The sequence below is a fragment of the Wyeomyia smithii genome, chromosome 1 (genome assembly GCF_029784165.1).
Source record: "Wyeomyia smithii strain HCP4-BCI-WySm-NY-G18 chromosome 1, ASM2978416v1, whole genome shotgun sequence".
In the NCBI taxonomy this organism is placed as follows: domain Eukaryota; kingdom Metazoa; phylum Arthropoda; class Insecta; order Diptera; family Culicidae; genus Wyeomyia; species Wyeomyia smithii.
The window spans coordinates 171,426,009-171,438,869 of NC_073694.1; the positions used below are offsets into that span (position 1 = coordinate 171,426,009).

Consider the following 12,861-nt stretch of genomic DNA (forward strand, 5'->3'; position numbering starts at 1 on the left):
AGGCTATTTGGCATCTCTTTCTTGCATCGTAAATCGTGATATCATTTCTCTATTTCTGCGTAGATTTCCACCGACTCCGAGGAACAAAAAAATTCGCTATTAATAAAATTTCTTAACAGTAAATAAAATTCCCAAGCATCAATTTTACCGAAACAATGCACGTCGCTGTTTCGCGCTCACAATTTGAAACGTTTTCACACTTGTATGCTTGTTAGGGATGTGTTTCAATTAAACCAGCTGGTAAGATAAGATTGCACTGAGCATATCACTTGTAAACCTACATTACACAAATAGCAAGTAAAGAACTAAGCAAGCTTGATTCTAAACGAAAGTCATTCCTACCTGGTGGTGTTAGTACTTTTGTCCCGATAGCTGCTGCTGTAGAATCCCACAATCCGGTTCGCCAAACTGCCGCTGAAATTCATACTCAGCCTATACTCCCCCATTTCAATGGGATCCGTTTCAACCACCCAGTACTGATGCGGGTCGAAGGCATAGGCCTGCTTCACCACAACCGGCACTTCCGAGCGATCCGGAAGCAATCTTTTCACTGCCGTTTCGTTGATTGCAAGCTGATTACTGTGCACCACGATGTAGTTTGTCGGTTCGCTTACCGTGATGTCGATTCCGACCTGACCAGAAAATGTTTGCTGTTCCAGATCCGGATGTAAGCGCAGCTCGTAGTGCCTTGGTTTCACATGTCGCGGCAGTCGAAAGTTTAACTTTTCCACCACCTTGGAGCCTATTTTCAACACGTTGTTCATTGTCGTTCCCGAGTACACTGAGTTAGGTAGTACGATTGCAGTTCGATTGACCTCTTCTTCAGCCTTATCAGACGTTCCCGTATCTTCGTCAAACAAAGCAGGACGATTAAAATGATCAATGCTTTTGCCGGTTTTTTTGACAGACACTGTTGTTGTGCCAGTTGTTGTTGTCGACCCGGCTCCGTTTGACATACGGCTGAGATACGCTGAGAGCAGGGGACTAGAGTGATGTGCCGACAAGCTTTTGCCGACCAGCACCAGCGCAGATAACAGACAGAGGCAGAGCACAAACAAAAACGCGCTCACCGCTAGCAGCGAGAGAATCAGAATTGAGCGCCGTTTGCTCTCGCTGGCTGCCTCCAGCGATGCATTCGAGGACATCATTGAACTTCGATGGCCTGAACTGGCGGCTGACAAATGTGACGCCGGTCGAATCGGAGGTGGTCCAACCGTTTGCAGTTTGACCGTCATTTTCATCCGTTGAACAAACTTACAACACACTGACCGAATGGAACTGAGAGAAATTAGTAGCTCTCTCCGGTCGTAATCATTCACTCATTTTCGCGAGAACAAGAAAAGGCGCGCAATTCAAACCTGGCGCTGATTTCGATTGAATGCGCTTTTGTTGATTTACGACGATTACTGTTTCTCCCAGATTAGACAATTACTAAACTGCTTGATGTTTTATAGTGCAATGCAGAATCGGCTAGAGAGCAACGGCATCAATGCGGCACAAGGGCGACAGGTGGTTTGGTTGGTTAGTTGCGGTTGTCTAATAAACCAGCAGTTTTGGTATCGAATGGAGAGAACTTGATGAGGCTTTATTAGCCACCCAATCGCACGCTTTTATGCTGCGCGAGAAACAAAACAGATTCACTGCATAGATGAGGAAAAAAAAACAGATTCACTGCCTTCGGATGGAACGAGCGGTATTGGAATAAAATCAGTAAGTAGATGCATGTTACTAATAACCCAGATGCGAGCCATGACTGTGGCAAGGTAAGGTGTTTTTCTGCAACTATTATTCTATTACAAACTCAAAAGTTATAATTGTTAACCAATTCAATAGCGGCTATATTCACACAATTAGATGGTAGGCTTTTCTAATCCAGTCCTCGAGAATAATGTTTGTCATCGAACCGAAGTTTAACTGGAAAACTCAAAGATATTTTCTTGTGTTTAAACCGGACAATTCTCTTTCAGTAGGGTTTTATGCTGTAATGGTTCTTCACATATTTTTTCCGAATTCAATTCAGATCAAACTTCAGTACGGAATGGATTGTCGTTCCGATTTTGAATACTACAAAAAAAGCTATGTTCGACACACTGCAGTTCCAGCCTATTTTCAATTCTAACCCACTACATAATCACAGCAGGCAATCATTCCGCAATCAACTGAATTTCACCATCGTCATCGACAGTGCAAGAATCATTGAATCACCTGACATTGGCCGTCACTTTGCACAAAGGCGAGGTCTGTCCAAAAACGCCCGTTCGCCATTCACGTTTCGAATGCTCACCGACGATTTACAAAGAGCTACGTGACCCGACTTTCAACCGATTCGCTTGACGAACCTCGTATCGCCAGGAAATTAGCATATCGACGTGTGAATGTTACACATTCTACTCAAGCCACACTTCTTGGGACCTCGTTCGGCATGATTCTTCCGATGTGAGTGATGACGAGTGACTGGAAAATTGTCATAAGTTCCACCACTGTCAAGCCTGGCGACTGTTTCGGCTGATTTCGCTTTCAGCAAACCCCGACGCCGGCCTTCGAGTGCAATTACGAGCAAGTCGTACGCCGGACAGTTTGAATGTTCGAAACAAGACGATTGTGGGTCACTAAAAGCGAAACCCCAGGTCGTAACACTTGATTCATTGATGTGAGAAAGTTATTACATGGCGACTTGAATAATATTGGAAATTATTTGACACGCGGTTTCTTAATAGGGATTCAAATACTATTTTTTTGCGCAAAGCTACGTTTGCAACTCTACCGGAAGTCGAAAGGCTAGGTCACTTAGCAAGTGACTGGCACAGTGGTGGTAAACAAAAATTCAACGTAATGAAATTGAGCAATTTCAATAAATCTTGTTAATGCTATGAACATTAAAATAATTGCACTTCCTATTGCATTGGACAATGTAACCTAGGAAGAAACGGCAAGCTCGGAAATTCAGTTTCGAGTGATTTTGCCGTCATGTTCAAAACTAATTTCACTCCCTTCTGGTAGCTTCATAGTCAACTCACAAACAAACGATAAGCGGCGAATAGTGTACTTTCCGTCATTATCGGGGAACTTTAAATAATGACGGTAACGCGATACAATAAACGTGATTATCGATGTCATCCGAATCCACATCATACGCAAAACATATTATTTTTATTATTATTATTTCAGTTCAACCCTCGAAGCAAAACAAGTTAATATTAGCTTTATTTTTCAGCAGTGGTGGGTATAAAAACTCAAAAGAATACTTCGGTCAACTAATCGTTAATCCATTAACCGGAAAATGTGGCGTTGACCTCTAATGAAAGGAATAACGCCAAATACACAGTTCTTATAAACATTTCTTTTCCTCAGAATTTTATTTTGTCATTTTAAAATTGGCAACAAGTTTTGCATTTTTCAAAACCCACTGTATGAATATTGAATATCAGCTTTCAATTATTTTTTCCAAGTACATGTCAGTTTCTTGTGTGGTTTTCAATCACTCAACTGTCAAATAACTACAAAAGAAAGGTTGTACCTATTCTTAAAGACGAAAGTCTGTCAAATCGACTGATAACAGTCTGACTAAAGATAAATTTAACTAATTTTCTTCTAGTAACAAAAAATATTAGCACGTACACACAGTTTCATAAAATCTCAATCTTATTTAATAAATCTGCAATTCCCATTTTCCGTCAACATTTCTCATACCAATAATCGAGGTCGCAAATAGTACACACTCATATTTCCAAGTGACGCTTCAGCAGAACGCAATTAATTCTGGTCACTCGCATCGTACTTTCCCCAAATATTCCCTTTGACCAATAAAACCACATCGCTATACGGGTCAAACAAAAACTTCAAACTTCAAACCGGTTCGTTTCTTTTGCACCTTTATATGTCCCCTTTTCTTCTTTTATTTTTTTGGCACAACATAACACGCCAGAATTCGCCAGCAGTGTTTTGCTAACCAAATTTCGTATCACCATTCTTCTGGTTTGCGAGGTTTTCCTTCTTCGCAACAGCAGCGGCGCCGTTCTCACGTAAAACGGACCAACGATCCCAAACCGACCAGTGCCCAAAAGCATTCCCAATATTCTTCTAGCCGATTTTGCACACCGAATTTGTCAAGAAGAAGAAAACAATAACACCAACAAATGTTCGCTCTTATCAAACACGCTTACGTGATTACAGTAGAATACAACGAACGCGGAGACCCTGCGAAATGCGATACAATCACGACAAACATCAACTCGATACTGATCGGTTCGGTATAGCTAACAATGGCTCGCTGTTGGAATGAACTGGACGGGTTCATCCGCTGAGCTCGTGGTAAACAGCGATCAACGCGACGGAATAAGTATGTAAACAAGCTGTCTGATCAACACAGTGAGTGGCTGCCACTGGTGTTGGAATGTTCAATTAAGCATTACCCCAACCAACGGTCGAAATTAGTTGAAACACAAACAAAAATTTAATTCAATAGTTTGATAATAATTGTTAAATGAATAGTTCATAATTCGGTTTTCGAAAACCGAAAAATCACAACAAACAAGTTTGTGGTCAAGTATTTTTTGCCGGCAAAGTGAAAAAAAAACTTAATCATTGCCAAAGGGTCAATGCAACATTAGAATGTCATTTTAAAGTATTTATGTTCCAACAGGCAACCATTTAAATCAACCATTTTTGCACAGATGTTTGTTGTTGTCATTTCGTGCTATTAGTTTTTTTTTTGACGTAGAATTACGATTTTCTTTAGCCTACCACATAGGGATGTAAATAGGAAAACTCTAAACGAAAAGGGGACGAAAAATGTCCCTTTTTAAATGCTTATAAATCGGTTTGTCTTCAACCGATTTCCTTGTTTCTTGTAGCAATTGATTGGAAAATTATACACAAATCCACCCAAAAGTATAAAAGTGTTGATTGATTAGGCGAACTACTATTGAAAATCGTCAAGTCTTGTTGAAACGAAGATTAGTCCTCTGATTGGTCACTTGCTGCCTTCCCCTAGAAAGGTCGACAGAATAGCATAACTAGTTAGCCGCATCGTAGCGAATTGCGGAAGTAGCAGCAGTGGGTTGCTCCAGTAAACTAATCACATCACGTATCTAAGCAGCAGCGAGGTAGTACCAAACGTCTCGATATGCCAGTTAAGGGCTTCGGCCTTATTCCCGCAATAAAGTTTTGCTTTATCTTGCCAACAACACATTCTGTGCTGAATCCAAGAAAACACAATCTGTCGCGGCCGTCTTATTTACTGAATGCGAAAAAAGTTTTTACAGATTTTGAACAGCAAAATGCCTTTCTCAAGGCAAATTAACAAGCAATTGAAGGTTAATAACTTTTTTGCAACGACACAAGCATTCTGTGCTGGATCCTAGCAATCAAATGCTGTCGCAATCAAAAAATTTACTTTATTTATTTATCTAATCCCCCCCACTGTTGGGGCAGCACAAAGGCTGCGATCAGCATAACCGATTTCGAACAACAAACTGCCCTGTTCTGTTAGAACGCCTTAACAAAGGTGATTAATTCGACTTTACAGGAATAAATTGAAGTCGATTCAATTAATCAACATGAACAGAATTTCGTCGTCTCCCAGCTGCTTAGTTGCAACATGGTGCAACACGCAACAGCGAGCAAACGAAATCGCTTGATGTTACAAACCGCAATACGATACGGGTTAAAATCGTTGCGTATGTGAGAGCACCATCGGTGTTTATTCGCTGTATACAAAAATCAAATGCGAATTGTGGAATAATTCCTCTAAAGAACATTAGAGAATGGTGAAACTAAACAGAAAGGCGTGGCCTATTTCGTAGCAACCTTCGGCTATAAAAGAGTGTTTCTGGTAAAATCAGCTACATTCATTAGTCGGAAGGTAAGCTGGCTAGACCGTCCACAACGTTGACAGCAGTAGCAGCAGATATCAGCACTCAGCAGTAACAGCGGATTGCAGCGGGTTGCGCCTATGGCTGCCTTTAAATCAAACAAATCACTTGCTCTGTGGTTGGTCACCATGTCTCAGGAGCAGCGCGGTTCTTCTCACTTCTCAGTGTGTGTCGCCAGACTGCCGTTATTGCTCCACTACTGAGGCAGCATAAAGGTTCGGAGTTCGGGATGAGAAGCCTTAAAACGGTCAAATTTTCACTTTTTGGACCGATGGAAAAATGAACAGGTAGTGCAGCGGTTCTCAAACTGGGTTACGCGTACCTCCGGGGTTACGCGAAGGCCTTCAGGAGGTACGCGAAAAAAAAGTTATGGCGAACAAAGCAATTTTTCTCTATAATACTATTTTTTTTTTCAATCTTGCTCCTAAAATATGACTATAATAATCAAACAAACTATTGTCCAATTTGAATTTTGTCCTCGACTAGTGTACCACAACATGATTTATCACTACTTTCTTTTTTTCACTCTGCGTGAACAAATCAACCCAGGGGGTACAATTGATTTGGAAAATATAACCAAGGGGTACGCGGACAAAAAAAAATTAAGAATCCCTGATGCAGTGCAAAAATTGTCACAATCAATTTCTTTCGTAAGCAGATGTCTTAGAAGCTTAAACTTCGATATTTGGGTTTTTTATCCAATAACGGTATATTCACTCTTTGGATTCTAAAATATTGAAGTTGTAATTAAAGTATAAAATATGAAATTTGACGTAATGTTAGTGCTTAAGAAATAGCGAAATGAAATAAATGACTCTAAATTTCGAACAATTTATTCACGAGCGATACCGGGAACGTTTAGATAGTACGATACCACATTTAAATCACGTTGAGGCCATATATATTGATCAAAGCAGGTATAGTTTTGAATAGTCTTTGAATTTCTTTTCTCTCCAAAACTTTTGAACCACATATCAAATTGATATGAAGTTTGTTATTTGTAAGTTTGAGAGATGACTCGTTTGTATGACGTGTAATACTTGAGATAATATACTTTCGTTGTTTTACAAATTAAAACATAACGGTTGCTTAAGTTTGATTACAATCAAATGAAAGGGTAACGTTTAGGGCAGCCAAACTTTGAAACCACGTGTTCAAACATAATTCATCAGCTAACCCTTAACTAGCACGTTCATCTGATATCAATATTGTTCAAATCGGTTGTGTAGTTTCTAAGATAATGAAGTTTCGTGATTTTCACATTTCGATACATTACAGACGAAGTTATACACGCAAAACTTTTCCTTATTACCTTAGAAGCAATAGCGCAAAACTGCCTTTAAGGTAACAAACCTATTACTAAAAAGGCAATAAAATTCTTCCCCAGTCAAGTAACAACACATACTGTCATATATTTAGCACGTGTTACGGGAGTACGACCATCTGATAATGGTCGTTCAACCACATGCAAGATTTTTTCTGTCATAAACTGCTCCCTTTCCATCTCAAGTAAAAAAAAATCACACACCGTCGCATATGTTGCACATGTTACAAGTTTCTTCAATCTCCAATTCATCCGGTGAGCGTGTATTAGTTCGCTCGTTGCATGCATACGGAGTAGAGAAAGAATATGACAGGAGCTGCCAAGCAGCATTTTCCCCGTCATAGAGTATGCAAACGTTGATGATTTCAAAGACTTGAAATGCGTCTTTAAATGACATCACGATCTGTAAACTGCGTTAGAGAAAAACAAAAACATTCGCTTACTTGCAAGCTATTCAAAACACATACTCATTGGTTCATGGGAACTCATTTGCACCTGTTTGAAAATACAAAACTCGTGCCCATCCAGAACAATATTCGCAACTTCGGCAACTCTGTTCAGACAGTATAACATATTTTCATTTCATGTCAACACTGGGGGACGGAACGAAAGTGTTTCTAATTAGACATTTGAGGTTGACGGGTGAGATTCTCATTATGTGTGGATGAAGGGAAGCAAAAATGAATCTGATCGTTGCATCAATACAAATGCAGCGAGTGAAGTCTTGCTAACAGATGCATTGCGGTGCTTGGCTGTATGTTCTCCTGCAGAAACACATACAAGCGTGTGCCCGTCATAATTTTTATTACTTTTTGTTTGTTACTTTTTGTGTATAATGCGCAGTCATAAGACACAATAAGTAATAAAAAATTGCCCTAAAGTTATAAAATGTTCCCCGTTTGCGTTGGGTGTAGAGCTGAATGACCCCTCAGGTTAAAGGCTCTCTAATAAAAATCAAATCAAATCAAACAGACGAAGTTACAGTCCGATTACAGCAAAACTCAATAGGGTGTTATGAGGCAGCTAGACCTTTCATTTGATACTAATTCTGTGGAAACCGGGTCAACCATCTCTGAGAAAAGTGAGTGAGTCCAAGAAGTCTTCGTAATATGTTTCTTTTTAAGCTGGACTTCACATTTTTAAACATAACAGGCAAAGAAATAATTCGTTTGCAAAAAATCATTAGGGTCTTATGGGGCAATAAGACCTTCCATATGACACTGATTTTATGAAAATCGGTCCAGCCATCTCTGAGAAACATGAGTGAGATTAAATAGTCTCCAGAACACGTTTCTTTCCATAACTTCTGAACCACATGCTCAATCTTCATAAAAAGTTTTTTAGGTTGCCCGTTTATTTGAAACCAATTTTGTTAAAATCGGTTGTGTAGTTTCTGAGATATTGATGTTTCGTGATTTTTGCATTTTGATACATAACCTCTAAACTAGAAATCAGATTACAATAAAATTCAATAGGGTCTTATAGGGCAACTAGACCTTTCTTTTGCAATTAACTTCATTGAAATCGGTTCAGCAATTTCTGAGAAAATCGAGTGAGATTGGGAGAGCATTACACACACACATGCAGAAAATGCTCAGCTCGTCGAACCGAGTCGAGTGGTATACGACATTCGGCCCTTTTGAGCACTTTTAAACCTTCAATTTTTGCAGTGATTGCTACACCTTTCTAGGAGAAAAAAGCAAAAAGTTAAATGATAGAAATGACTTTGATTTTAACTTCAATCCCGAGCAAGGCCGCAAACATTGAAATAGTACAATATCAAATTTAAATGATGTTGTGGCCACATATTGTGATCGTAGCTATAGTTTTAAACAGTATGCGGGTTACGTTTCTTTCTATAACTTTCAAACCACATGTTTAAACATTATGTAATTCATTGTTTAAGGGTTTAAAATCCCATTCATTTGAATTCAACTATGTTCATAGCTTCTGAGATATAAGAGCGTTTTTCTCATTCTGACGAGCGCCAAATTTGATTACAATGAAATTCAATAGCAACCTAAGTGGCAAATAGACCCTTCATTTGACACCAAGATAGAAAGAATCGGTCAGACCATCTCTGAGAAAAGTGAGTGCGAAAAAAAGGTGCATATACACACGTACACACCCACACATAAACATATACACCTATACATGCATATATGCAGAAAATGCTCGATTCGTCGAACTGAGTCGAGTAGTATATGACATTCAGCCATTTGGATCACTTTTCTACCTTTTAATTAGCCAGTGATCGTTAGGAGAAAGTCAATATGTTTACTTTCATTATATGATTTCACATTTTTATGAACAACGGACGGAGTTACAATCCGATTGCAATGAAATTTATTAGCAACCTATGGGGTAACTAAACCTTTCATTTGACACTAATTTTGTGAAAATCGGTCCAGCCATCTCTGAGAAAAATGAGTGAGTTTAAACAACCTCAGGATAACTTTTCTTTACATAACTTTTGAACCATATGTTTAATCATAACGAAATTTGAAAGTTAAGGGTTCTGGAGACAGCCCGATCATTTGAAATCAGTTTTATTGAAATCGGTTATGTGGTTTCTGAGATATTGATGTTTCGTGATTTTTACATCTTGATACATAACCTCTAAACTAAAAATCCGATTACAATGAAATTCAATAGCAACCTATGGCGCAACTAGACCTTCCATTTGCAATTAATTTAATGAAAATCGGTCCAGCCATCTCTGAGAAAAGTGAGTGAGAAAAAAAAGTTGTTCATTCCATGTCAAGTGTCAGAGGAAATGCATCGACTCCGATTTCGACCAAAATTTGTGAGTCGATGTATTTTGAGCCAGAACTTATAAGTACTTAATTCGAAACCGTTTTCCTACAGGCAAATGGTCATGTTTGAAGGTTTGCTATTAATTCAAAATTGTTTACAATGTGTCTCATCACGTCTGGAGTCATTTCATTCTTGAATATGGTGTGTTTAATTGGATTGTAATTGAAACAAATTTGTGTCGCTGTTAAATCCAACAATACCAAATACAATACAACAGCTTACGCGATGAGATTTACTAGCTACTAAGGAAGCATGCGTAAATGACGTAGCTTTTTTTAGTTTTTTTACCCCCCTTCCCTCTCTCCCACTGTAGCATATCGTCACAAAGTCAGATCCCCTATAGATAATTACGTAGCTTTTTAACAAACTTCCAAACCTCCAGGCTTACTTGTTCTATGACGTGCTATGATCTGAGCAAATTAAGATATTCGGTTATGATAAAATATTTTGGATGCGTTCGGAGCAGTGCTGAGAATATTCACTGTCATGATATTCAAAAGCAGCGATTTTAACATTCGTGTCGTTATTTTGAACGTCAATAATAAAAATCAAACAGAACAGTGAAAATCAAAACAACCTCATTCGACAATTTATACTGTACCGTGCGGTGTACAGTGTCTGAACAAATTTTCACTACTTGGATTGAGAATTACCGAAACTTCTCTGAAAATCATTTATAAGGCCTTTGAAATTCGTTCCACTGTTTTGTCATTGATTATGGTACACGAAATTCAAGCATTGTCGCAGTGAGCATTGGTTACGGAGTTGCACCAGAAAATAAATGTGCTGACACTGAGAATAATTCAATTCATCAACTCGTGAATAAACACCGATAATCTAAGGCACTGGTTCGGAGATTTGTTTGAACATGTGGTCTTGAATGTAAATTTGCAAAATTATGAGATGAAATCTGAAATCAGCATTTTTTTCACGTTATTAACAATGTCACAAGTTGTTTTCAAAATTCGAATCATGGACAAAAGTGTAAATTTAACAAAAAACAGTTTGAATTTGAATACTAAAAGTGAGAGAAAAGAGCGGGATTTTTTGCGTTACATCATTAACGGATGCTCCTCTGAGAAACAACTCTTCGATTACACAAACGCCTGCTAGGATACCATTAAGATAACAACAATTTATGAGGAAGCGCTTTCGTGCGTAGACAAAATCCAAAATTTTGCAATTTTGAAAATGCTGTATCTCTGGAACGCTACATTTTGTTTTTTGCTGATAAGTGTTCCTATGTAAAATTGTCTGCTAAACACATTGGCGTGGTCAAAATCAAAATCAAAAGGGGGGTATTTTGAGGAAATTGCAAATTAAGTTTTGAATCGAAAAAAATGTAATGTTGGTAACACTGCAGAAAAAAAATTGATTCCGTAGTCCGATTCTCTAAAACCTTCAAAATGATATATCAATACCACCTGTAGCTCTTCAAGGTCCCGAGATATTCTCAAAATAAAAAAGGTATTTTGCTAAATTCGCAAAAAGTGGAGACAGTGCCATTGGCCGAGGGGTCCCCCAATCGATACAACACTTTGTACTTATAAGTTTCGGCCCAAAATACATCGACTCACAAATTTTGGTCGAAATCGGAGATGGTCGATGCATTTCCTCGGACACTTGACATGAAATGACCCGTATGCTCATATGTGTGTGAATGTTAGGTTTTGAATGTTCGGTATAGTTATGTTGTTGGCTATCAGAAATTCCTTATTTAGAGTGAAAAATGAAACCAGCAGAAATTTTCAAGGAGTATTTTTTCTCTTAAATCGTGTAAATCTATTTTAACATAAAATAAGTTTGAATGAGAAAGGCTGGGTCTCACCACTAGGTGGATTAATTTGGGTTTTTTTACAGGACATACAGACAGGAGCAACTCTTGCAGAATAGAAAAAATAATTTTTTTGCTATTTTTGTTACGAAATGACGGCTGTGTAGCGATTGCCGTGAACCGCTAATTTTTTTAAAGTTGTTCCGCGGCGAGCAGTAGAAGTCGTGCCAAACTCCACCTATCACCAAAACAAAAATTTTTACATTATCTACATAAGTGTCGCTAGTGAAGTACACATGATTATATTTTTAGAATTTTTCTTCGCAAAACGGCAACGGTTTGAAAAAATAAGTTCTGTTTCGACAAAAAAAAAATCGACTTTGATTGTTTATAACTTTAATTGTTGTTAATCAATCGCTTAAATCGCGTGTACTTCACTAGATAATCTAATGAAGAAGCTACAGTTAAAATTTCAAGTCAATCGGATGTAAACTTTTTCAGTTCTACTGCTCGCCGATTTTGAAAACATGGTTTTGAGAAAAACGCGTTTAAAGTTTCAAAATGCTATAAATCTTAAGAATCGCAATAACAAAGCCCCTAATATTTTTTTTAACTTCAGTCAGCTATCCTTGCACCGTAAAATTGTTCTTCCTGGGTTTTATTTTCCACTTCTTCCGTTTTGTCATCTAATGTAGGGCTGCGCCTAGCCTCTTTCGCGATGTCGGACATGCGATGCTTAGCGACTTTGACCCAGTTGGCGCCCGATCCCACGCAAAACTCAAACTTGTCACTCATATTTAAGTACTTTTGAATAGAACTCACAGTTAAAAAGTATAGAAAAACTCAAACAAAGGATGTACACAACGAGAACGGCTGATCGACTAAGCAAAGGGAAATTGTGAGTAAACACGTTCTGTAGAGACGCTATAACGGTCGCATTTTGATGAAGAGACCTCTATACTTCAAATTTGAAACACGATAACGATCGTTGGTAACTTCTGCTAGTTTACAAAGCCTCGAAATAAAAAGAACAACGAGCATCGCCAAATTAAACGAAAAATGTGATTTTGGAG

At 38.3% G+C, this 12,861-nt stretch overlaps 1 protein-coding gene across 8 annotated transcripts in view; it reads right to left on the minus strand.

The window, feature by feature from the left end:
* The window catches only part of LOC129718873 (aminopeptidase A), a 36,470-nt gene that overhangs the window by 6,018 nt on the left and 17,591 nt on the right, over positions 1–12,861 (minus strand). For 2 of the 8 annotated variants that reach the window (XM_055670057.1, XM_055670052.1), the window contains exons 1-2: positions 4,164–4,213; positions 343–1,470 (exon numbers count right to left, since the gene is read on the minus strand). The exons of 2 other annotated variants lie outside the window; for them this stretch is intronic. In XM_055670057.1, the coding sequence (XP_055526032.1) occupies positions 343–1,241 (899 nt within the window). In that variant the 5' untranslated portion in view covers positions 1,242–1,470; positions 4,164–4,213. Of the gene's footprint in view, positions 1–342; positions 1,471–4,134; positions 4,258–12,861 lie in introns of those variants that run through there. 4 more of the 8 variants (XM_055670053.1, XM_055670056.1, XM_055670054.1 and 1 more) reach the window with 4 other exon arrangements.